General features: G+C 42.4%; 2 protein-coding genes across 3 annotated transcripts in view; one reads left to right on the forward strand and one right to left on the reverse strand.

Annotated features, from left to right (window-relative positions):
- adcy2b (adenylate cyclase 2b (brain)) overlaps positions 1 to 12,235 on the forward strand; it is a 58,991-nt gene extending 46,756 nt beyond the window's left edge. For both annotated transcript variants that reach the window (XM_080516181.1, XM_080516182.1), the window contains exons 18-25: positions 893 to 1,077; positions 4,059 to 4,143; positions 6,549 to 6,707; positions 9,133 to 9,279; positions 9,448 to 9,555; positions 10,268 to 10,382; positions 10,516 to 10,640; positions 11,416 to 12,235. In XM_080516181.1, the coding sequence (XP_080372307.1) occupies positions 893 to 1,077; positions 4,059 to 4,143; positions 6,549 to 6,707; positions 9,133 to 9,279; positions 9,448 to 9,555; positions 10,268 to 10,382; positions 10,516 to 10,640; positions 11,416 to 11,568 (1,077 nt within the window). In that variant the 3' untranslated portion in view covers positions 11,569 to 12,235. The remainder of the gene's footprint in view (positions 1 to 892; positions 1,078 to 4,058; positions 4,144 to 6,548; positions 6,708 to 9,132; positions 9,280 to 9,447; positions 9,556 to 10,267; positions 10,383 to 10,515; positions 10,641 to 11,415) is intronic.
- Positions 12,236 to 15,282: 3,047 nt separating this feature from the next.
- On the reverse strand, positions 15,283 to 17,988 carry cfap90 (cilia and flagella associated protein 90; the record flags this gene model as incomplete). The annotated part of the gene is made up of 3 exons (XM_080516454.1): positions 17,869 to 17,988; positions 17,501 to 17,617; positions 15,283 to 15,462 (listed from the first exon to the last, which is right to left on the reverse strand). The coding sequence occupies exons 1-3, from the start codon at positions 17,983 to 17,985 to the stop codon at positions 15,283 to 15,285; spliced, it is 414 nt and encodes a 137-aa protein (XP_080372580.1). The 5' UTR covers positions 17,986 to 17,988.
- Between the last annotated feature and the right edge of the window lie 5,832 nt (positions 17,989 to 23,820).

The following is a 23,820-nucleotide window of genomic DNA, read 5'->3' on the forward strand; positions in this document are numbered from 1 at the left end:
AGATTTGGGGAAAAACCCTCAATGTCAAAGCTGCTATTCATGTTCTCAATGGGCGTGGCCTTCAAACACACACACACACACACACACACACACACACACACACACACACACACACACACACACACACACACACACACACATGCACGCAAACACACACACACGCACACACTCTAAAAATGTGTGTGTGACTGGCTCGATTTATTACGAACTTCCTGATTAAAGCCCAACACTAAAATTTGAGCCTCTAACGTCTGAACATTGAACATAAGAAACAGATAATTTCCCCTGGACAGATCTTTGCTCACCATGTCTAAAGATAACTGGCAATTTTAAATCAAATTAACCCGTTAATTTAACCATAATTGAGAGAGTGTTGTGTCTCAGATTGTACAAAAACTGCAACAACAAAAAAAGAAACGCTGATACCTATACCTAATTATTGATACCTTTTCAGATATATCACATTACTTTTCCCCTTTTATTGCTACCATATTGACACTTTGTCAATGTTACTGCAAATTTATTGATAGTTTTTCATGGTTGCTTGGTACCTTATTGATACCTTTTAACCTGTACTGCTACTTTATTAATACCTTTTCCACTATTACTTGGTAGTGGCAGCATGGAAGGGATAGTCGTCAGGGAGTGGCAGACACACGCAGAGTTTCAGATTCTCTAGTCTTTATTCAGTAACGCAATCAATTATCAAAATAATGACAGAAAAAGCCAATACAGAAAAAGCCAATAAAAAAAAAATACATTTCCATTTCTTGGATAATTACCATTTTAATCACATTATGTATGAGAATGGCCAAATGTATTTATGAGATTGGCCGTTACTCTCGCCTCGGCTTTTCCAGCGTGTGTTTTATTTCCCGCTCGTGTCCTCCAGTACTTCATCTACTGCTGCATCCTGGGCCTGGTGTCCTGCTCCGTGTTCCTGCGCATCAACTACGAGCTGAAGATGGTGGTGATGCTGGTGGCGGTGGTCATCTACAACATCATCATCCTCCAGACGCACGCCGCCCTGCTGGACGGCTTCAGCAAAGCGCTGTACCCCACGGACACGCTGGACAGGTACCGACGCGCACGCCCAAGGTCAGCATTGTGTGTTTTGAAGCTTCCACCTGCTCTCATGTCAGAGTGGCTAATGAGAGCGGACGGGGGTCTCCGGGGAGGCGGCGGTGCTGAGCTAAGCACAAATCCCACGTGACACGTCAGTCAAGCGTAACCCCGGGAGACGGGGAGGATGAGTGGCAGGCCGAGATGCAGGCGTCCGTGTAGATGAAGCCGAATTTATTTTACCATATTTGACTGACAGCCGCAGAGAAGAGGGAGAAAGAGAGAGAGAGAGAGAGAAAATAAAATCCCATTATGCAAAAAGTTTTTGAGGCACCAGGAGAGAATTTTTCTCTTACGCATACTTCTCTCTTTGTTTCCTTTTTCTCGCCATTACAGGTCTTTTTCTTTCTTGTTTCGCCAAAGAAGTGATTGCAGGTGCATGAGCCCAGTTATAAATCGTATGAGATAGAGTCGGACTGCCTAATTAAGCTGTTTGTTTGTTTTAACACTTCACTGCTGTGACACTTTATTTGTACTCGCCCCTCTTTTGACTCTTTAACATTAATTTGTACATCCACAGAGTTTATATGCACAATACAGGTCTGCAGAGTGCGTTAATAAAATAAAGACACGCATAATATTGAAGGCGTCGCTTAACAGTTTCGCCATTAGTTTCAATAAAGAATGATATTTTGTGCTCTTTTGTTTAAACTAATCTGACATAAATGATTGCAAAAAGCTTTAACAGAGCAGCCAAAGGCGAATCGCCTTGATATTGATTCACAACACATCATTATTACCACACGTTTTATGATTTGGAGAACGTTTCAATTAAAGGCTTGTGATATTTGCAGATATGGAAGTTGTCTTTACCCTGATTGATAAATAAATAAATAAATACATACATACATACATACATACATACATACGGTGTATTTGGTGTTGCGTTGGACAATCTATTCACACCCGTGCAGAAAAATATATGGTTGCGCTTCACATGCGCAATAGCGGCGTTTTCAAAAAGTTGCATTTTCGGTGACTCCTCTTTCCCAACCTTCCTTCTCACACATAACAACGGCAGATCGCACGGTTGCATTGGTGCGACAGACGCCACCGAGCTGACTGTGGCTTTCACAAATAGAACAAGTGGTGAACAACGTACTGTACATGCTGCTGGAGCCCAGTGGAGACCAAAGCCTGGTGACGGCGACCAGTGTTTGGCTTCAATCGTAAACGGTGTCCAAAGCTTCGCTCGGGGAGAAAACAAAGTTATGAAATTGAAAATAATAGCTACATATTTACCACATATGACACTTCAGAGTTCTCTGTGTTACTGCGACTGGTTTTCAACCAAATAATTGTAATTGGATTCAATAATCAAATTGCAGAAAAGAGCGATCAGGATCCTAAACGGAGCTGGATATCAGGACTCCACCAATCAAATTATGAAATTATGAGAAATTCTGTTCCGTGTGATGAACAGACAGTATTTCAGACGGTATTCAAAAATGTTTTTTTTCAAAGAAAGGCAATTTAATCATTTAAAGGGGGTGTTAATGTTTGAAAGCTCTAAAGTAATGTTAAAAATATAATGTTAAAACTGTGTGAGTTTTGGGAGTGAGGCAATGGAAGGGACTGAATGATGAGCTCAAAAGGTGTAATTCTCTGTGTTTTCAAAAAGAGTTTAAGACGTCAAATAATTAAAGGCTGTGAATTGTTGATTTGATATTTACTTATTATCCAAACAAAGTGATTTCTAACTGTATCTATAATTTAGCTTTGTTTTTGATTATTGATTTTACTTCGTCATCCTCTGATGGTCCAGGATCGTCTAAATAAGCCACGGGCTTCACCTTTTTCGGTTAATTTTTTTTGTAATAAAGTTCTTGTTTGCTGCTTTGTATAAAAGTAACTAAACTAAACTAAAAGTAATTCTCCTTCAAACATTGAATTCTGCCTCCGTCTTTCAGAGTCTGTTTGAGACACAACCAGCAGATATAAAGCAGGGATCCATCACAGCGCACCTCATTGTGTTTGTTTCTCTGACAGGAATAAAAGGAGATGGGGGTGTGGGGGGGGTGAAGATGAGGTGAAATGAAAGAAATGACTGGCACATCACATGCTGGTCGGTTACATAACACGTACCGAGGATGATAGTTTTGTTTGCTTTTTCAATACATATCAAGAGACGCCGAGTCCAGCAGCGACTGACCTCCTCTCGCTGCGGTTCAACCTTCCCTGTTGCTAAGCTGCAAACCATTATGTCTTAATGAAGATGTGTGAGTGTGAGTGCGTGTGTGAAAACATGTCACAGACACGTTGCCTCGTTCTTATTTGATGTGATTTCTGTAAAAACAGCTGCTTCCGCTGCGGTTGACGTTACGTAGGCCAGAGAAAATATAGCGTTTGCAGAGGACTATTTTAAGCCGTGGATGAATACGTGATCTGTATTCTAGTAGGCAGGCTTATGTGGGACTGACCTGAAATAAAATATAGATTTTTTTTTTTTTTATGAGTGTGTTGATGTTGCGCAGCCGGTGTTAGTGAGGGTTTTGGATGCAAAACGAGCAGAGAGGGAAAAATCTGGGACGTCAGCAGATTAATTTAAAGGCTGATTCAAGTGGGATCCTGCATAAATCCTGCTACGCTCACACAGTGAGATCGGTTTTCAGGTGCTGTACTGAGTGAAAAAGGAGTTCTCGAACTCGAGTTTTGACATTCTATCAAGCATATGGGAGTAAATAAATCTCAATTTGGTAGAAATAGATGCAATATGGGAGTTGACAAGCCACGAGGTAGTACACATAGCATAAAGTATGCCAGTAAAAGTCATGATGGGCCAACTACCGCTCATTACGATTACAAAAACGGAATAATATAACAATACAAGCATTGTATATTAATGAATTATCATAAACTCTTGTCAGTGTTCCACTATATAACATGCTTGACGAGTAAAACAGAAATCATTGCGATCGTCTTTTGTCTGTTTTCAGGCCCGGAGTCCTGAAGGATCTGAAGACCATGGGATCTGTGTCTCTCTTCATCTTCTTCATCACCCTGCTGGTTTTAGCCAGACAGGTGAGAAAATCACTCAGACGTCACTGTGAGACGAGTGAGGCGGCAGCGCTTCTCTACACATCTCCATCACGGAGCGTCAGAAAATTGTTTATTGAAATGAATACGCGAGCACAAAGAGTGACAGATTTTTCTATAAGTGGAACTGTGTCCGGGTATACTGAAAGATCAGAATTAACTTATTTGGATTTCCTGCATGTGCATACAAAATAAAACATCCAAATATATATTAATACAGTTTGATGACATGTTAAAAAAAAACAATCAAAGGATGACACAAAAAAGTCACAAAGACGACTTATTTCCAGTTCGTTGATATGTTGATTATGCTAATTATGTATGGGATACATTTAGAATAAATAGATATACAACTTCAAATAATACAAATCTATCGCACAAAATTATTTATCACAAATGTGTGTATATATATATATATATATATATATATATATATATATATATATATATATATATATATATATATATACACACACACACATCCAAACATAAGCGATCACAGACTGATTAATCATTAAAAAGAGACATATAAACTATGCATCACAATTCAGTTCAAATGTCTACAGGAACAATGAAGTAGTTTGTTTGGATTCCAATAAACACCTTTTGACTATTGTTTTTTTAAAAGCCAGTTTGTTGGTGTTGGATTGGCTGAAGGCTCAGCTGACACACATCTCAGTGTCTGTGTTTATAGCTGTTGGGTGTTGGGGGGGGGGGGGGCGGGGGCGGGGGGAAATCTATCATCTCCGACCTCGGAGCAGATGTTCAGGATAGAAAGACAACATCTCCCGAGCCTTCGTGCTCCAAACTGGGGCTCCTCTGTGAGCCACGTTTGGCCCCGTCAGCCGAGTGTGTTCTGGGTCAGCCAAAAGGGGAGGGATGTGTTGGGGGGGGTTTGCTTTAGGAACGCAACTTTTCACATTTGAAAGTCTTTGTTGTGTACTTGTCAAGGAGTTAATGGGCTCATTCCTGCCAACGCTCAATTCTTATCAGTTGCAGTCACACGAAAAAATTATAATCCCCCCCAAAAAAGTGCAGAGCAAGACATGCAGGAATGTAAATTGGGTTTTTTTGGTCGCCGCTGTTAACAAATGTGCCTCAGCAAATTTTCATCATTAGCCTGTAATAAGCGCTTTTCCCGGCCATTTAGTCAGAGGGAGGAGAAAGCAGGTTACAAGAAACAAGGCATCTGTAATTCATCCCTCAAGAGCAGATGCGCAGCGGAGCAAGACTCATTTACGGGCTCGTTAGCTTGCTTTCTAAACGGCATCTGGAATGAGCTCCATTTTTTTTTTGTTCTGCCCTACTTTTCTGGACTCGTGGAGGTACTGGGGTTCCTCTCTCTCTCTCTCTCTCTCTCTCTCTCTCTCTCTTTCTCTCTCTCTCTCTCTCTCTCTCTCTCTCTCTCTCTCTCTCTCTCTCTCTCTCTCTCTCTCTCAACGTGCTCAAGCGCTTCAAAAACACAGAATGGTTGAGACTAACTATACCCGGCGAGCTGGAAGCCAGTCTATATGTTTCCACTTCCACCACCGGCGATCGGCACGATAAGTGAAGATCTCAGACCTTCACTGTTGGAGTCTTCCAAATTGGCACCGTGCATAAATCTCTAGGGAAGCGTATCCAGTGCACACATGCATCATCCAGACTGCTAACCACACAAATGAAGTGGATCGAGCAGGAGACACACACACACACACACACACACACACGTATCCGTTCACACACCGGGGCCCGGCCCACAAGTCGCCTCGGGCGTCCAGAAATACACAGGCAGATGAGCAATGGTGGTGCGTTCAGGGGACCACGTCAGATGCACAAGCACACACTCCTGGGACGTTTTGACCTCGATATATGAGTCTTCCTGACACAGTTCAATGTATTCAAAACTCCCCCAAGCACAAATAACCCAAAAGGAAGAAGATTAAAAAAAAAAAGAAGAAGAAGAAGAAGAACAAACTGAGCTGTGGCTATCTTTTATGCAAAACAGTCACGTCTGCTCACTGTTTCCTTGAGCAATAGTAGCGCGGTTGCTTGCATTGTTTCAGTACTACCTTGCAGGGATATTAATTTTTCTATGAATACCAAGGATGGCCTTCAGCTTCGGCGGGTTCGATGTTCCTAGAAATCCCATAAACTTTCCATTCAGAGGCAATGATTGGAAGAGGACACAGGCAGGTGGCCAATCTCGGAGAAAGTCTCTCATTTCTGAAGCTGCAGGACGAAAGAAAGACGCGTGTGGCTTTTACAACGGTTTTAAAAACGTGTCCGTATTACAACTGGAGGGTAAAACTTGGGTTTGTTCTTCTTTGCTTTCGGTGGAGGTTTATACCGAGAGGGTGTCTGGTGTGAATGACCCAGGTGTCTCTCCACTCTGTGTCCTCCTGTAACAGAATGAATATTACTGTAGGTTGGACTTCCTGTGGAGGGACAAGTTCAAGAGGGAGTGCGAGGAGATCGAGACCATGGAGAACCTCAACCGAGTGCTGCTGGAGAACGTCTTGCCCGCCCACGTCGCCGAGCACTTCCTGGGACGCAACTGGAAGAATGAGGTGGATGAGAACAGACGCCACGTTGCTCCGTCTCTGTTGAATTGGGCTTCTTACGTAAATTGCTTTATATGCACGCACTCGGCCAGGCGCTCACTGCGCGATGGCGTCAATGTTGAATGTGAGTGATCGGCTAAAGTTTAGAATTTTAAAGCGGGAAAAATGTGCTTTCTACTGACTTCAGTGGTGAGGTTAATCTCCGCACGACAACCGTATCAGTTTTCATTTGTGCTTCCTGATAGGGAGCGTTTGCAATTAATTCCAACATCTTAATAACCAGCAAGAAGTTTCAGTTAGCGTGTCAAACATAAACCCCCGAAGGTCATAAAACACCCCAGTAGAGATTTCAATAGGGTGCCGTTGCAATATGTAAGAATGAAGAAAGAATGCTTGGACTTTTTTCCCTTATCAAAATAATAACCGACTTATTTAGTCATTTGTTAACAGAAGATTGAAGACATGAGCAAACATATGTGCATCTTCTCATTCGGGTCAACTCGACTTGGTTGTATGTCTTGGAAAATAGCAAACAAGCCTGGATGAATAACAGAAGCCTCTTGGATAATGGGTGAAACATCTTCCCGAGACATATGACCGGGTTCAGTTGACTCCATTCAGTTGGCTTGAGAAGGAGCAGACGTTTCAGCACGCTGAGACCAGAGATGATAGATCTGTGACGCAGCAGTGAAATCTATCGACCTCGTCGTACCGTTGGCAGAAAAGCTCGACTCGGGGTCATGAATGCATCAAACAAAAATACACAGGATTGTCCGAGAACCCAATCAAGTTGCAGGATGTATTTTACTCGAAGGTTTTTGTTTTCTTTTTAGCTATATTGTATTTCTCCAGCCCAATCAAAACTGCAAGCTTTAATAGTAAAAGGACACTTGCATGGATAACATTAGTGGTCTGTTACTAATGTGTTACTGCTCAAAGTTACTTACGATATTCCCATCCGTGCCTGCTGCAGCGTTTAGGTTCTCAGGCTAATCCAGTCGTCACCCACTCTGATCACATGGGGCCACAGATTGTGATTACCGCCTGATTTAAATGAATTAATTATTTTCAGGAGCTTGATAACAACCCTTTTATTTAATGTTCAGGAGCAGGAAGGCGTTGCAAAGTGGAGTGACTCATCAGGAGCCGTATGATTAACAAGGCACCTTCACTGAGAAAACCGCTGGATATTTTCCTCCTGGTTGGTCTCTAAACTAGTTAATCAGCATACTTTTTTTTTTTAATTATGAGGACAAGAATGATATATTTCAAAAAGAAGCAGCAGCAGCAGCAGGAGACTAGAAAGGAGCTGCACGCACAGTGTCTGGCCGCAGCGTTCAGAGTCGCTCCAATCATCCTCCCTTCGGTTCGAACTTCATCGGGCCGCATGAACCGTGTCCTCCTACCGAAGTGCACGGGATCACGGCCCCGTGATGGGATGATTAGATATTTACATACTTTCGAGCAGGTGTACTTCCTGTTTCGAGAGACGTGTGAGTGCAGCTCCGTCGGCTGAAGGCAATCTGTGGCTGTCATCAGAGAGAAAGGCATCACACGCTGCTGTGTGTGTGTGTGTGTGTTGGGGGGGGGGGGGGGGTTAAACGAAGGAGAGGCTTCCTGTTATTTGGTGTGAGATGAGACGGAGGCTAAAGCACAGGTGTCTCACTCCAAAGAGCATGAGAGCTGCCACTCTGAGGTCTATAAATAGGAGCAGGACTGTTGAGATTTGACTGTTACGACTCTGTGAGGGGGGAATCGGGTTTATTGTACCTGTACCCTTCACCTCTTTTAATATCGCTGCCTTCCTTGTCTCCCTCTGAGATCCTCTTTACACCCGCCTCCTCTGTGCTCTACCTGAGACTTTGTGAGGCTCTGGGTCCTTCATAGGGGACACGCCGTCCTCAGACGTCACTTCGGAGCGGCTTTACTTATTCTTCTTGTATTTGAAAGGAGACATCCTGGATTTAGGCTGTGTAAAACCTTAAAAAAAAAAAAAAAAAACCAGGACAGCAGATGAGAGTAGAAATCAAAATCTCCTAAAGCCGAGAGCTGGGGAACTCAGGACCGGAGGTCTGGCAACAGACCGAAACCATCACCTCCCCAGGGTGAGACAAACTATGTGAGGCGTGAGTTTCGAGACATTTTCTGTTCGCAGTTTGTTTGTTCTCTGTCATTTCATATCTGCCTCTCTTCCTGTTTGATGAAGCCATAATAACGTGTCACCTCACTGCTCTGTCCTTCCGTCCGCGGTTCTCATAATCAAGTCAGAGTCCTCACAAGCAATGATTAACTTCTTATTTATCCAAAAAGCCCCACATCATTGTTCAGCTCATGGATTCTTTTCTCTCTGACTGATCGAAATAGCCGCTCTCCAACTTTGCCTCGGATCAATACCAGACATACAGCTCGTTATCCCATCTTTTCTTATCAGGACCTTTATCACCAGTCCTACGAGTCTGTGTGTGTGATGTTCGCCTCCATCCCAGACTTCAAAGAGTTTTACACCGAGTCCGACGTCAATAAGGAGGGACTGGAGTGCCTCCGTCTCCTCAACGAGATCATAGCCGACTTTGATGAGGTAAACTACTCTTGTACCCATAATCCTGTCTCTCGCCCACAAAAAAAAAAAAAAAACCTATTTCCTGCTGCTTTTCTTCTGTCGCAATCACGCTGGGTGATTATGCTGCGAAGACATCCAGGAAAGTTGATGGTTGAGTTACATTCTGTGTTCCTGACGCGTCCACAGCTGCTGTCCAAGCCCAAGTTCAGCGGCGTGGAGAAGATCAAAACCATCGGGAGCACGTACATGGCTGCGACCGGACTCAACGTCACCCCTGGACCGGAGTGTGCACAGGTGAGGTGTCACACGTCCTCATATCACACCGTCCAAAGTAGTTAACGCTGTCCAGATAGATTTTCAAAACATTGGGTTTGACTGCTAAGATCTGGTGTAAAGCTTCCTTGTCGGTATGCTCGTTCAAATAGATTGATGATAGTGAGCAACTAAGAATAAAACAAGTATTGAATTGTTGGTTTAGTGTGCTTTTGACCGTGAAGCGGTATCTCTGTCTACATGTTTATGTGCTCTGAAAAAAAACGTTTGAAATACACAATATTTAGAATCTGTCACAAAGTCAAAGCTGTGGGGAAAAGAAGAGCAATACATTGCAAGAAGCATTGAAATATCTTATATATATATATCTATATAACAGTGGCATCGGATGCATACAAACACATGTAATTGCAACCAAACATTCCGTCATATTGCATGTTGTGTATGAACCTTTTTGCCAAAATGTGTGTGTGTGTGTGTAATATTACACTAGCAAACCTTCTGTGCTTCCTTTTGAAAACAATTCTAGTGTTAAGATATATTAATGACTAGTTATCAGATAACTTCAGAGAGCCGCTGCAGAGAAGCAGAGACCCCTGAGCCAGGATCAAACTGAGCATCTTGCAGAATAGAAGCAGAGTAGGGATTTTATCTTAATGAGAATCATACATTATTTTCATAGTGAAGTGAAATTTGTTGTCACCTTCTAGCCGTTTTCCTTCATTTCCTTCAGGAACACGACAGACAATACATGCACATCGGCACCATGGTGGAGTTTGCCTTTGCCCTCGTGGGGAAGCTGGACGTCATTAACAAGCACTCGTTCAACGACTTCAGGCTCAGAATCGGTCAGAACAGCGACTCACGTTTAATATCACAGCGTCGTCGGTTAATCAGCTTCGGTCTGAACACCGCTGTGTGGTTACGCCGAGCGTTTCATCCTCAAGCCTTTTGTCTGTTGGTGTTTTTTTTCTCCCTCAGGGATAAACCATGGGCCGGTGATTGCAGGGGTAATTGGGGCGCAGAAGCCTCAGTATGACATCTGGGGGAATAGTGTGAATGTGGCCAGTAGGATGGAGACAACAGGAGTGCTGGGAAAAATACAGGTGGGCTCCTTTACGAGCAAGACATGTGAAGTGCAGATTGCACTTTGGCCATGATTTCACTCAGCAAATAGATTTAGCTTCCAGTTTTCATGCATTTTACACAACATCTTCATGAAAACAGCTCCTCAGATGCAACTGCTTGAAAAAAACGATTCTGTCTCCGTGGAAACTCAGGAAAATGCCACTTTTCTGAAATGCTGCAACTACGCATGCTACTGTAACTTCTTCTGCAATGGCGTCATCAAACATCATCAAACTGTGTTTTGGTTTTGCTAACTAACGTCATCTTCAGAAACCTGAAACCCAAGGAATTCTGGGATATCCAAGTTGCGAAAATTCGACATTTGACTGATTCAGCTCGACAAAAAAAAACAGTCTTCCTCAAAGAAAGAGTCTTCAATCTACGAGAATTTTCTTAAATGTTCTGAAACTAATCATTAATCGTTTTTTTTTTCCAATCGAGATCAAATGTACAAACGGGATCTTGCTTTGGGAATCTTCAGCCATTTCCATGACAAACCCGAGTATCTTTCACGAAATATAAACGCTGAAAATACGTGTTTGTCTGCGTGTAACGACGAATTTCGTTCAGAAACGTATTAGAGATAAACATCAACAAATAAAAGTGGCTCCAAGACTTTAGATTTTTCCCGTTTGGATTCTCGTAGAGGAACTTCAAACAAGGCCTAAGAATAACACCATGACACCGTGAACGTGGGTTTAAATGGTTTAGTAAGTGTGTTGTTTTTTGTTGATTTTTTCTGTTTGTGCTCAGGTAACAGAGGAGACGAGTGAAATCTTATCAACACTCGGGTACATGTGTTCTTGCCGCGGCATCATCAACGTGAAGGGCAAAGGAGAGCTGAAGACCTACTTTGTTCACACGGAAATGACCCGCTCTCTGTCGCAGGGGACGGTGATGCCCTGAACAAACACAGAACTCCAGGACACAGCGGCACGCGCAAAGTGGCCGTCGGAGTCATTTGTCATGCTTTTGTCAGTAAAACCCATTAACAGAAGCACGCAGCAACAATGGACGGCCCGGCCGTGGAAGAAGCACTTTTGTCCTTAGCAACGCGACGTAGATGGGACCAGAGGTGGCCGCGCCGCAACTCCTTCAACGCCGCACTCCGGATGCTCTCCACAGCTCGAGTGCCACGAGGACTCTCCTCCGAGGAGTCTCATCACCGCCGAAAGGAGTGCCTGACCTTCCCGAGGTTTGCTAAATTAGCGGACGGCCGCCGCCCGCCCGCCCGCTTGTACGATAGCAGTGGTGTGGAGCTGATTAGCCGTGGCAGCGTTGCAGCGCTTCAGAGCCTGATACTCCAGCGAGCTGAACTGTGTGTATGCGAGTGCGTCTGCGTGTGTTTCTATCTGCCCAATTTGGCCCGAAAACAAAAACAAAAAAAAAGAGCAGATTTTGTTTTTTGTTTTACTGCAAATGGATGTTACAATAGTTTATTGTCTTATTGAGCTGTTTCTGGCAGCGGCCTCGCCAGCGTGATGGGTAGTTTGCCAAAAACCTGTGATTTGTATTTATAGCTTTCGCGCTGAGTTTGTGTCCCACGACAGCAGGTGGAATCAGACACGAGACGCCAACCAACCCAACAGCATGTGTGCGTCGCCGTTCACTGCCATTCCTTTTGTTATTCATTAAACATTTGTATATAAGTTTCACCGCTCGCCTGTCTCTGCCTCATCATGAGCGTGTTTACGGTACGATCATGAACCGCAGGTTCATCACTTTGACGGATTGCGTAATACCAGTACGCTTTAATGAATGCCTCTCTGTGGACGCACAGTATCCAGTACTTTGCTATGTTAAAAGCAAATAAAATTAATGTTAGGAGAGGTTTACACCTTTGATTTGAACAGTAAAGTAAAAATATTGACATTAAGCAAGTCAAACTTGATTGTTTTCATTGTACCTACATAATTAGTCTTCAAATGTGGCTACCACTGTGTGTGTGTGTGTGTGTGTGTGTGTGTGTGTGTGTGTGTGTGTGTGTGTGTGTGTGTGTGTGTGTGTGTGTGTGTGTGTGTGTGTGTGTGTGTGTGTGTGTGTGTGTGTGTGTGTGTGTGTGTGTGTGTGTGTGACCAGATTTGGAGTAAAGAAAAAGCCACTTATTTCTGCATCGCTGTATGATAAGGACGACAAACACCAGGTCTTTCATTTAAGCTCTTTATTTCGTGATTACTGGAGAAAATCTGACCATTTAGAACCAAAACGATACATATATACAGTATACAGTTTGCACTCCGCCAATAAATATCTACCAATATGATGTATTTCCACCTTCACTGATCTGGTTTGACAAAAAGAACCAAAACAAAACCATCAAATGAAGCCAAATGGATTCATTATTAAATGCATGAGCTTCGGGGGTTTGAAAGGTGTGCTATAGATACTAGAAAGCGTTATATTTCAGTTTTCTTTGAGATGAGCAAATCAAGTTGTGACAATCTCAGAGCAGGCAAAGCCTTTGGTCCATCGTTCTTCCTGGATTCCAGATGTTGGTCAAGAGATTGACACTCATTCCCTCCATGCTTGTGAGTTCGATCTGTCCGGTAGTATTTGTACAACATAGACGGGGAACACAGAGTTTGATAGATTCATCTGCTCTCACGTTTACATGGTTCTAAATCACAAGTCTCCGATGTGTATTATTAGCAGTGTGTACATGCCAGAAAGCCTCCGTCTGCATTGACTTTAGGATTGAACCTCTGAAGATGAATGTGCATATTTGAGGTGCGGAGTCATTATTTCACAGAGCCCTTAGCAACTAAATGCTCTCCCAGGGGATTTTTTTTTTTCTTTTCTTCTCTCTATCCCAACCTTGAAACACCACCTTGTGTGTATTAGCACCTAATCCTCTTAGAGAAACACTGACAGCAAACAGATTGAAAACACTGTCCCGTTTCTAAGAATAAAAAGCTCAATTTTCTGCCGCAACACAAAGGCAGAAGCAAATGAGACGAGGTCTAAACTCCACAACAACAACTCAACAGAAATCCTATTAAGCAGGACGTCGGTCTCGGTTGCGTGGGTTCGGAATTTCTGCACACAAAAAAAGGGTTGGCTATGTGTTTACATGAGACTAAATCAACAGAGAGCGTACGGAACTGTTGGTTTGGTAGATTATTTGTTGTAGAAGAACACTTCAGACAAGATAATCAAACAACACTTTTTTTGGGGGGGGGTCGTGCAACATTTCTAAACTAAATACATGATTCCTGTAAGTTTCACATCGTTCTTCCTAATAAAAGCAACACAAAGGAGCGGAACCAGGTAAAACCCTCTCCGACCTTTGCTTTAACATGGAAGAATTTCCCTCCCTGGGATTAATAAAGTATTTCTATTCTATTCTATTCTATTCTATTCTATTCTATTCTATTCTATTCTATTTGAACTGGGTTGGAGCTCTGTCATTTAAGGTATTTTTTGATGAGTATTTTCTCTTTCTTCACGTCACCGTTCACATTTTCTGTCTTGTCTCTTTCAGGTTTTAGGCCTCGGTTACGGTTTTAACATGATTTCTAAACAGGCTGACATTTGTGCTGGTTTTTATTGAGGTGTGTTGGTTTTATGTCATTCGGACCGGAAACAGTGAGTCACATCTGGCAACCCTGGTGCTGACCGGCGTGCCATGAGTAAATAGCATGCTCGGTGTGACGTCACGTCGTCTTCATCACTCTGGGATGCGAAAATATGTGGTCCGATCACGTTCACCATGCAGGTCATGTTTGAAAATGATCACACCAAAAAAAAGTTAATCCCGGCAAAAAAAAATCGGAATTCAGCAACAACACCTGCGGTGTGAACGTAGCCTTAGTTTGAAGTCTTGTCCTCCTGATGTGTGATTGCTGCTCCCATCCCTGATGTGTTTCACCTGCGCCTGAGCGTGTGATTGTCTGCACCTTGCTGCCGCGCAGCAAGCTGGGCTGCAATTCTGCCTTTTTGTCAGTTTGTCTGTTTCTCGCTGTTTCTTCAGAACGTTTTGCCCATGCGTTCCGTGATTTCCCCCATGTAGACCATCTATTCCCCGTGGAGACTGTGTTTTTTAACATGTAGACTGTATTTTCCCCTGAATCCCTGGTTGTTTGGCCTGTCCTCTTTGCAAATCTGCTTTTCTCTGAGTTTGTTCCCGGGGCTTCTGCACAACTCGTGTTTCCTGTTCGTTGATAAAAGGCGTGCCTGTTTTTGAACCTGTTGCATCTAGTCTAGTTAGTAGGCCAATAGGTTGGTAAGAAGGTTTTTAAGACATACCTTTGACATGTTTTCGACTGGATTCTCCCGTCTTCATCAGAAATATCATGCAAAAACAGGTCAAATAAAGTATGTTGTTAATACCTGAACAGAAGAAAGAGGAAAAAACTAATGACTTAATGAGGTTAATTGAACTAAGATTGTTCTATATCATATCTATCTATCTATCTATCTATCTATCTATCTATCTATCTATCTATCTATCTATCTATCTATCTATCTATCTATCTATCTATCTATCTATCTAAACTTCATACGGACGTTTTTGAACTGTAGGAAGGAACCGGATACGCTGCCAGTGCAAACCACTGCGCCACTGTACCGCGGGTCAATAATTCAAACCGCCACAGTGAGCGCTCCGACATCTCCAGGCTTTCACACGGGGGTCACGGATCCGTATCCCTCAGCCACGTTCCAGACGATCCCGTTCTTCATGAAGAACTCGGCCTTGATGCAGGCCACGCGCGCGTGCTGGCGGCCATTTTGGTAGAGGGCGGGGGTCAGTCGGTGGCCGTACACGGAGGAGGACAGCACCGGCACCACTCTGGACGTCTCCTGGGAAGGGAAGCGGGACGAAACGACGAGAGACACGAGGGCGAGCTGTTCAAGGTCGTGACGTTTCTACGAGAAACCGTTTCCTCACTAATGCAGAATTGATTCGTGTTTTTATGTCACATTGTGGAGGAATGTGTCCGATGCATCTTTTTTATCCCCCAGATCATTATGTATCTGCCTGCTTTTGTAGCAAACCTCCATGTGAGTGCACGTGGACAATTGTGTGCACGCGTCTTAATATTTTTGTGCGCGCAAGGATATTTCCATCTGATGAGAATTATTAGTGCATAATAATGTGTGTGTAATTACATTTGTGCATACATAATACATTTTGAGTGTGTTTAATATATCAAATGTGTGTTTGGCTAGACGGACATGTAAATGTTTCTGTTGTGAGGGTTTTTTTTTGCAATTATTCTTGTATTAGACCTTTTTTTAAATTATTTTTTTAAGATCCCCTCCTGCTTTGATCACAAATCACGCCCTTATTAAACCGTTTTTTGTAATAGTGCTTATATTACTTCCCTCCTCGTACAACATGTTACAGCGCATAATAAGCCCAGAGAAGAAAAGATGATACGACACTCAAAAGAAAAGTGGAGTTTCTGGGTCTTATCCAGTGCAGCCGTGTGCCTCGGCGTGAGTCTTTTTAACTGGGATTTCTTTGACTCTGTTGGTTTCAGTGGTGAGTTTATGTTTTTGAGTTATGTTTTTTCAAACGAATATAACGAGCAGCATGCTCTCACTGTCTTCTGAACCATTCGATAAATAAAGATTGCATTCAGGTGTGAGTCCCGTAAAGGGGAAACGTCCTATTTCGGCAGGAACTGTCACCACCTTTGACAGCCCGCACCTCAACTCGCTGTAATTACGAGCTCGGCGGCGTGTGCGGCGGCTTTGTTCACCTCCATATCTGCTTCCGCTGACCCAGAAACTCACTGCCAGCCAGTTTTCTTGACATGAATAATTACTCTGCGCAGATGAAATGGCTTCAAAAAGAGGAGCCATAAACAAATGTCATAATTCTCTGAGATGTATGTCAGCCGACGCAGTGGTGGAAAATGTTACCAGACTCATAAATATGGAACACGGTTTTTTTTTGGTGTTTTTTTTAATGCATGCTCTTTTGAAAGTCATTTTCACAGGATGCCCATTCAAAGCACTCTGAGGTACTCCGGGAAAGGGTGATGACGGTGAATCGTGAGCTTTTAAAGAGGCTGTGGCGTTTTGATCGGCCTCCTCTGTGGTCTGTGTGGAGTGAGTAGGTGGCCGCGGGTCAAAGGTCACTGACGTCACCGACGAGAAAAGCAACTATTACAGCTTCTTCCGTGTCGCAACTCTCTGTGAAACAACTGTGAAGGGTTTGTGCGAGGAGATTAAACCTTTTCAGAATGAAATGACATTGGATAATTCGATGACTGGAGCAATTCTGATTCCATTAGAGAAAAGCGTTCAAAACAACCTATTTAAAACCCATAATTTACCACAGGAGGGGGAAACTCACCTAAAATAATTGATTATGGATTATTTAGCCATGCTTGAAAACTGGAGCTGCTTACAGTGAAGAGCTAACTGAATTGTTTTTGCATGAAATTGATGAATTGTAAACCTAAAATGAATTCAATGTATGTTAGATTCAAATTAGTTCACTGATTTTCTTTCTTATGTAAGCATTTTTTGGGATTATTTTGCAGGCTGTTATGGGGCAGGGAGGGTTTCAATATATTCTGATTCTGATTCTCTTTCTCTTCTCTCTGTATGTAGAAAGCATTGTTTTCCTTCCACGCTTTTAATGTCAGCAGTTGTTTGGCTTTGTTGGATTGCTTGGACTTTCTCGCTGTAATTCACCACATTGTTTGCTAACATGAAACCGTTTTATTTTCCTGACGAGGGCGTTGATGCTTTGTCGTCTGCCTTTTGTTTCTTCGTGACTCTCGCGTACAAAATTGTGTGTTGTCATTGAACAAACACCCACTTTCATATTTGTTTGTTTGCTTCTCTTGACATCTCAAAGGGATGGCTGTGATGAGCTGCTTACCTCCTGGTTTGTCTCGAGTCCTCGTCCTTTACTGTGTCTTCTATCATCCCGGTGAAGCCTCATATCGTAGCCCTCAGGCTGGTTGAACAACTGGTCGTATGTGGACACATCTGGGGCCTGCCCATGGACAAAGAGCTTACAATTAACTGACAAATATTAATGTATATTTAATATTCATATTTTTCCCTTTAATGTTCCCATAAATCTAACAGAAATGCTATTTTTACTTCATTTCCTGCACATGATGGAGAGTTTCGTGAACAAATTGATGAATATTGTATAATATTGCGATGCTGTTACACTATTAAAATCAACTTGTGCACATGTTTGTGAGAGGTGAGCTTCAGTTAGCACAGCAGCTAAGTTACCCTTGACTCTCTGCCGAAGTACGACGCTTCTTTGGGGTCATTTCGCCGCGGTGGGATGTAACTGAAGGCAGACAGAGTAGACAAAGGTTTCTTTTGTGCCTCCAGGTGAACGTCCATAGAGCCAACAGACAAACGTTCCCCCTAAAGTTGAGAAGCAGAAGAAAAAAACCTCAGAAAAGTGAGAAGAAGAAAAATAAAGATCCGAACAAAACCGAGAGCAGGAAAGCGTCTGTGGTTGCTAAGATACCGAGCTACTTCCTGCTGCCTTCAGGGGCGATCCGTTATTTTCATACTCATAAATCTCTTAAAGACAAAACAAACATAGATATCTTCAGTTGTTGTTGTTGTTTAAATCTGTCTACAAAGAAATAGCAAACACACATAATTCACTAAATCAACTGTCATGTTTGAGCTTATTTTTTTACTGTTAACTTTGAAAGGTTCTGTAATAATTCCACTTATATGTTAATAGAGAAAGGTGTTCATCAGTGACTCAATCTAAATAGTACTTTATGAGAAAATGTCCTATATATATTCATACATTATGCCTTATTTAGGGTGACTTGAAGCTTTTTTTTTTTCGGTGGTGGAGGTAGTGGTGTGGCATATCATGTATGCACACACACATTCAACCAAACATGGAACTCCAATGAGGAACCAGAATCAATTATATGAAAATGTCCCTTAATAAACTGTGCTTTTCTCTTGGGCCAAATGCTATTTGCACACCTTATAATTTAATACAAGCCATAAGGCAGAGGCTGAGATTGGACCTCATATTGCATGATTGTTGTGTGCCACAGAATCATGTTGCCTAAACAATATAAAAAAAACAAGTCACGTGTTGAATGCATTCATTGAGTTTTGTCTTGTGAAGAATATATGTAGCGTTTAAGGACAGAGGTCGAATAATAAAACATATTGCTGCAAAGCAATGTGTTTTATATTATTAGCAGACAGAATAATTTCAACACAATCCCCCCCCCCACCCCCCCCAAAAAAAATCATTATTCTTCAGGTTAACACTTCCTCCAGGCCGACTATTTTCCCAAGAGGGCAGGGCACACGGGTGGGCACTTACGTTTTCTAAGGGGCCGCATAAAAAAATCTATTACGGCTCTGGAGGGCCGAGCATTAAATTGAACCCAATTCGGCTTAGTGTGTGTGTGTGTGTGTGTGTGTGTGTGTGTGTGTGTGTGTGTGTGTGTGTGTGTGTGTGTGTGTGTGTGTGTGCGTGCGTGCGTGCGTGCGTGCGTGTGTGTGTGTGTGTGTGTGTGTGTGTGTGTGTGTGTGTGTGTGTGTGTGTGTGTGTGTGTGTGTGTGTGTGTGTGTTTATAATTGACTCTAAGTAAGTAAATTCTTCAACCCACTCATTTAAAAAAAAACAACTTTATGCATTCGATCTTTTTCTTTTCATGCCGAGCCAACGGTTTTGACGGTAACAATTATCTTCTGCCAACCAAAACCATTCAAATGAGTATAAGTTGGCCCAGAAGCATGAAGCACAAACACGAGGAGTAAATAAATACAGCAGCCACCTTCATAATGGGAGAAAAGCAGCTGAATTGCATTTGCATGATGTACATAAATTAAAATTTAATGCATAAGTTCTCATTGATCTCATATCACTGAGTCGTGGAGCAGCAGGAGGCCATGTGAGCTGCACAATGTGTACAGTGATCAATAGACGGAAGGACTGAATAAGTGTTGTTAAAATCAATATTATACATATTTGAATAAGGAAGTACAACCTCTGAATTCACCATGTTGTTGTTTCACCCGAATATTCACTGAAAACCTGAATCCACCTTTCTTTCCTGTTTTTTTGGGGGGTTTTATGTCCACGGAAAGCATTGAGATATTTTAATGGAAGCATGAATTCACTGTAGCTGTGGTCGTGGTAACCAGAGGGTGTGGTCATGTTGCTCAAAGCTTTTTTTCAAGCATTTGCATTTAGAGCTGAACCCATAAAAACAACCTGCTTCAGGCAGAACACCGACAATACCCAGAAATCAACATATATATTATTTTACTCAAATCACTAATTTTCTTGGAGAATTTCAAGCTGATGCAAAACCACAAATATAACACTCAGTTGTTGAGAGAAACTCATCATGTTGTTTTCCCTTTATAATATAACAACCTATGTCAAGAGTTATTGGCCGTCGAGCCTAAATTTGAAATATTCTGTGTTTTGTCAAGTTATTTTTTTGTTTGTTTTTTCCTCGTTTGTCCAGAATTTCCGCCACCAAGAAATGATATATTATAGAATTTTTGAGCCAGGTCTTAATATAATTATACAATATTGTGGCAGTCATACACTGGTTTTTTTTTTTACATTTCCCAATTTTTGCCCTTTATCTGCTCTGACCAGAGGTTCCAACAAGCCTGGTCCCATAAGTCTGAGCGTAAACCACTGAAAATGTCTGCAACGCTGACACCCATTTGACTAAATCCCCTTAGTAGACGTTCAAAATAAGTGACAGCAGATCTTTACGCAGAAGCACCAGTGTCTTCCGTCGGAGCGTGGAGCGCCTGTCCCTCGAAGGCCCTTCAAAAGTCCCCCCCCCCCCCCTGCATCTGCTGCGTGACCCCGCAGCGGCACAATCACACTTTATAACCCTGGACAGACGACACCTCCAGCGCTGCGCGGCGCGGCGCTCCAGATGATGCATAAATAACCTGCCGGAGTACGGAGGTACAGATGGTGCACGATCCGTTAATCCTGGTTCTCCATTGGCGAAGAGTCTGTAGGAAGCAGCGGCGAGTTATAAACGGAAATCACAACACATAAAGATCTCGATTTATCATATGTGAGACTTCACACTTTGAGGTTCAAGTCTTTTTTTGTTGTTGTTTTTTTGTAGAATTCCCCCTGTGGGTACTACAACTTTCTTTCCTCAGTCCAAAATCACGTGTTTGAGGCCTAAATAGCCTGTTGGTGTGAATGATAGAGCCTCTCTTGTGCGTTTGTCCGGTGCTTGGCGGACGTTCGGTCCGACCTTCACTTCGGGACATCTTGGTCTCGCTCCAGCGCTTCACGTGGAAAAACACACACTTCATAGTGACGAATTTGTTCGGCTTACTGTCTCCCAACAGGGACATTACATTTTAACTAAAGGAGGCTGAAGAACCACAACGAGGCGACTGCGGCTCGGTTGGAGGAACATCCGGTCGTCTTCCAGTCCTCCACCTCAACGTGTCTTGAGTGAGACACTGACGCTGGAGTTCCATGATGGTGCGTCTTGAAGAGACCACCGAAAGCACAGAGAGAAAGAGAGAGAACGAGAGAGAGAGAGAGAGATGGAGCATGATCACCCCCTGCTTTCTTTCATTTCAGAGGTTGTCTGGAAGCGCAGGAGTAATTACAGTTGACATTTCACAGGGACATATTGCTATTTGGAAGGAGTAACTTTGGGAATGAAGCCACCCGAAGGCCGGGGTCAGTCATTCCTTAGGACCGAGTTATTAAAGAGAGTCACCACGGATACTTGTTTTCCTCTATTTGATTCTTTTTCTATTTGCCTCGGACATAATATCTTTCTGTCCTTTCAGCATTCGCCTTTAATCAGAGAAGCTCTGGATCTTTGAAGTGTTCATCATTATGACACCACTCGCACACACACATCCAGAGAATAATGAGGCTTTCAGGTAAAAATGTAAAAAAAAAAAAAAATTACATGTAAAAAATCAGTTCATGCTAATTAGTGGAAATACTTCACAAGCCAAATACTTACGCTGTGAACCTGAACAACAAATGACTCCCACAAGGCTAGTTTAAAAAGGGTAGTGACATTCAACTGAAAGAATAATTTTTAAAAAATACCAAAGAGAGCAACTTCATAGAGGGAAGAAAACAGATTTAGACATAATTAAAGACCCCAAAATCAATTCTCTTCATTAGTTTCAAGAATGTTTTGTGAAACAGATATCTTTTTTATTATTATTCTAATTATTTATTTAAGTTTTGAGTGTCAAGATTAACTCAAAAACAACCTCAATGAACAATAAGACTCATTATTCTTCCCACATAGGGATAATCTTTATTTCCTTAGAGAGTATATCCGCCTTCTTGAGGCCTGGTATGAGGAGCAAACTTTTTGTGCAGTTTACATCTTCTACCTGTGAATGTGTGGGATAACAATGTCAGCATTTATTTTGTGTTTAGTGTTTACTGTACTTCTGAGAAATTAATGTATTTCTCCAGAGCTCAGCAGTTCCCAGTGTCAGTCTGCCTCCTGCTGGATGGTTCAAGTAAACACGTTAGTGTGACGGAAGAAATACAAATTAAACAGAAATTCCATGTTCACGCTGTGCAGAAGTGTTAATAATGATAAAATGCTGAAAAGCAAGGATACGATATTTCATGTCCATTTCTTCAGTGACACTGATGCATTAAATACCTGCCTGCGTAGAGCAATACGAGCAAGTGTATGAATTTGTTTCAGCATAAAGTCCATCACATATTTCTTCTCCAAACATGTTATGCTGTTTTGCGCAGTTTTAATAAAAAATAATCAGTTTTTGCATTATTTATTACCAGATATTTGTTAATTTGTCATTAATAACTTATTTTCTAATAGTTTGTTTTTTTTGTTGTTTTTTTTTTTTTTTATAATTCATATAAACTGATAAAACTACATTTATTTAGTAACGTAAACAGTATTTGTTTCACCTTACAAATAGATATGGATGTGTGTCGTCCAGGTAGTTCTGTTTCCTCCAACAATCCAAAATATTGCTTTAATTGTTTGTTTCAAGGTAACGAGGATAGAAAAGAGGATGACATCTTTGGGAGAAACTAAACTTGAAATAAGCATATTTGTTTATGTGTGAATTGGAAAAGGGAAACCAGACAGAAGAAAAGTGACCTGGTGTACCAGAAAAAGCTTGGCGATGCTTCACTCAGACAAGAGTTCTACTACAAATGCAGTGATGTTCTATTTTGTACATCAGTGTTTGCGACAGCATGCAAAAATCTGAGGCTCATAATAATTGGAGGATGAAACTGATAAACACTTTATTAAAGTACATGATCAGAACTGTATTTGCTGAATGTTGTGATGGTTATTCAAATGCACAGAATTGTGAAAACTGGAACTGTGCTGGTTGCAGACTAAATCTAAAACTGACTCCATAGAGAAAATGCTTCTATGCCCTGAAGGAAAATAAATACTTTTATATTGCTTTATTGCAAAGTGGTGTAGTGGTAAGCACTCTGGTTGCAGAGAGGTCACGGGTTCAAGTGTGGGTCCTGTCTTTCTGTGTAAATCAGCACGTGTGGAATCTGCATGTTCTTCCTGTGCAGGTAGAACCCTGCATTTAAGACTGACTGGTTTCTCTGAATTGTATATTTAGAAGAGGTTTGGTGCTGAGTGCCGGGAGGGGTGAGTGGGTTCAAGGTCAGCGATGGGGCGGAATATTGGACAGTTTGAACAGTTCCTAGTTCAAACCAGCAGATGGCCCCAGTGATCCAGCTCAGATCACACAGGTCCCAATAAAGAAAACCTCAATCAAACCAGCTGACCTTTTTCCCTCTGTGTTGTTTCCAGGACTCTTTATTTATCCGTTTTATCCCCCCCCATTCACTAAACACAAAGCTCACGGGGCTCCAGGATTACTCCACGTTTATTATTCCCCACCCCCAGTAGAGACACATATTAAATGTAGTTTGAACATTTTCATTTTTCTCTCTCAGACGTTGCCTCTTCTCCTCAGTGTCCCCGTGCTGCGTTCACGGCCCCTCGTTTATTCGACTAGCTCGTTCACCGAGCAGCGACCCGGCCCCTCCCCGCCTCCACCACCACCACCCTCCTCCTCCTCCTCCTCCTCCTCCGTCTCACCAGTGACTCTCCCCCTCGGCTCCACTCCGAGGAGGAACCCGGTGCCCCCCCTACCCCCCACGACCGATCGTTTCTAGTTTCGCGAACCCCCAAAGATGGAGGGCCGCAG

This window comes from Blennius ocellaris (genome assembly GCF_963422515.1).
Source record: "Blennius ocellaris genome assembly, chromosome: 20".
NCBI classification, from domain to species: domain Eukaryota; kingdom Metazoa; phylum Chordata; class Actinopteri; order Blenniiformes; family Blenniidae; genus Blennius; species Blennius ocellaris.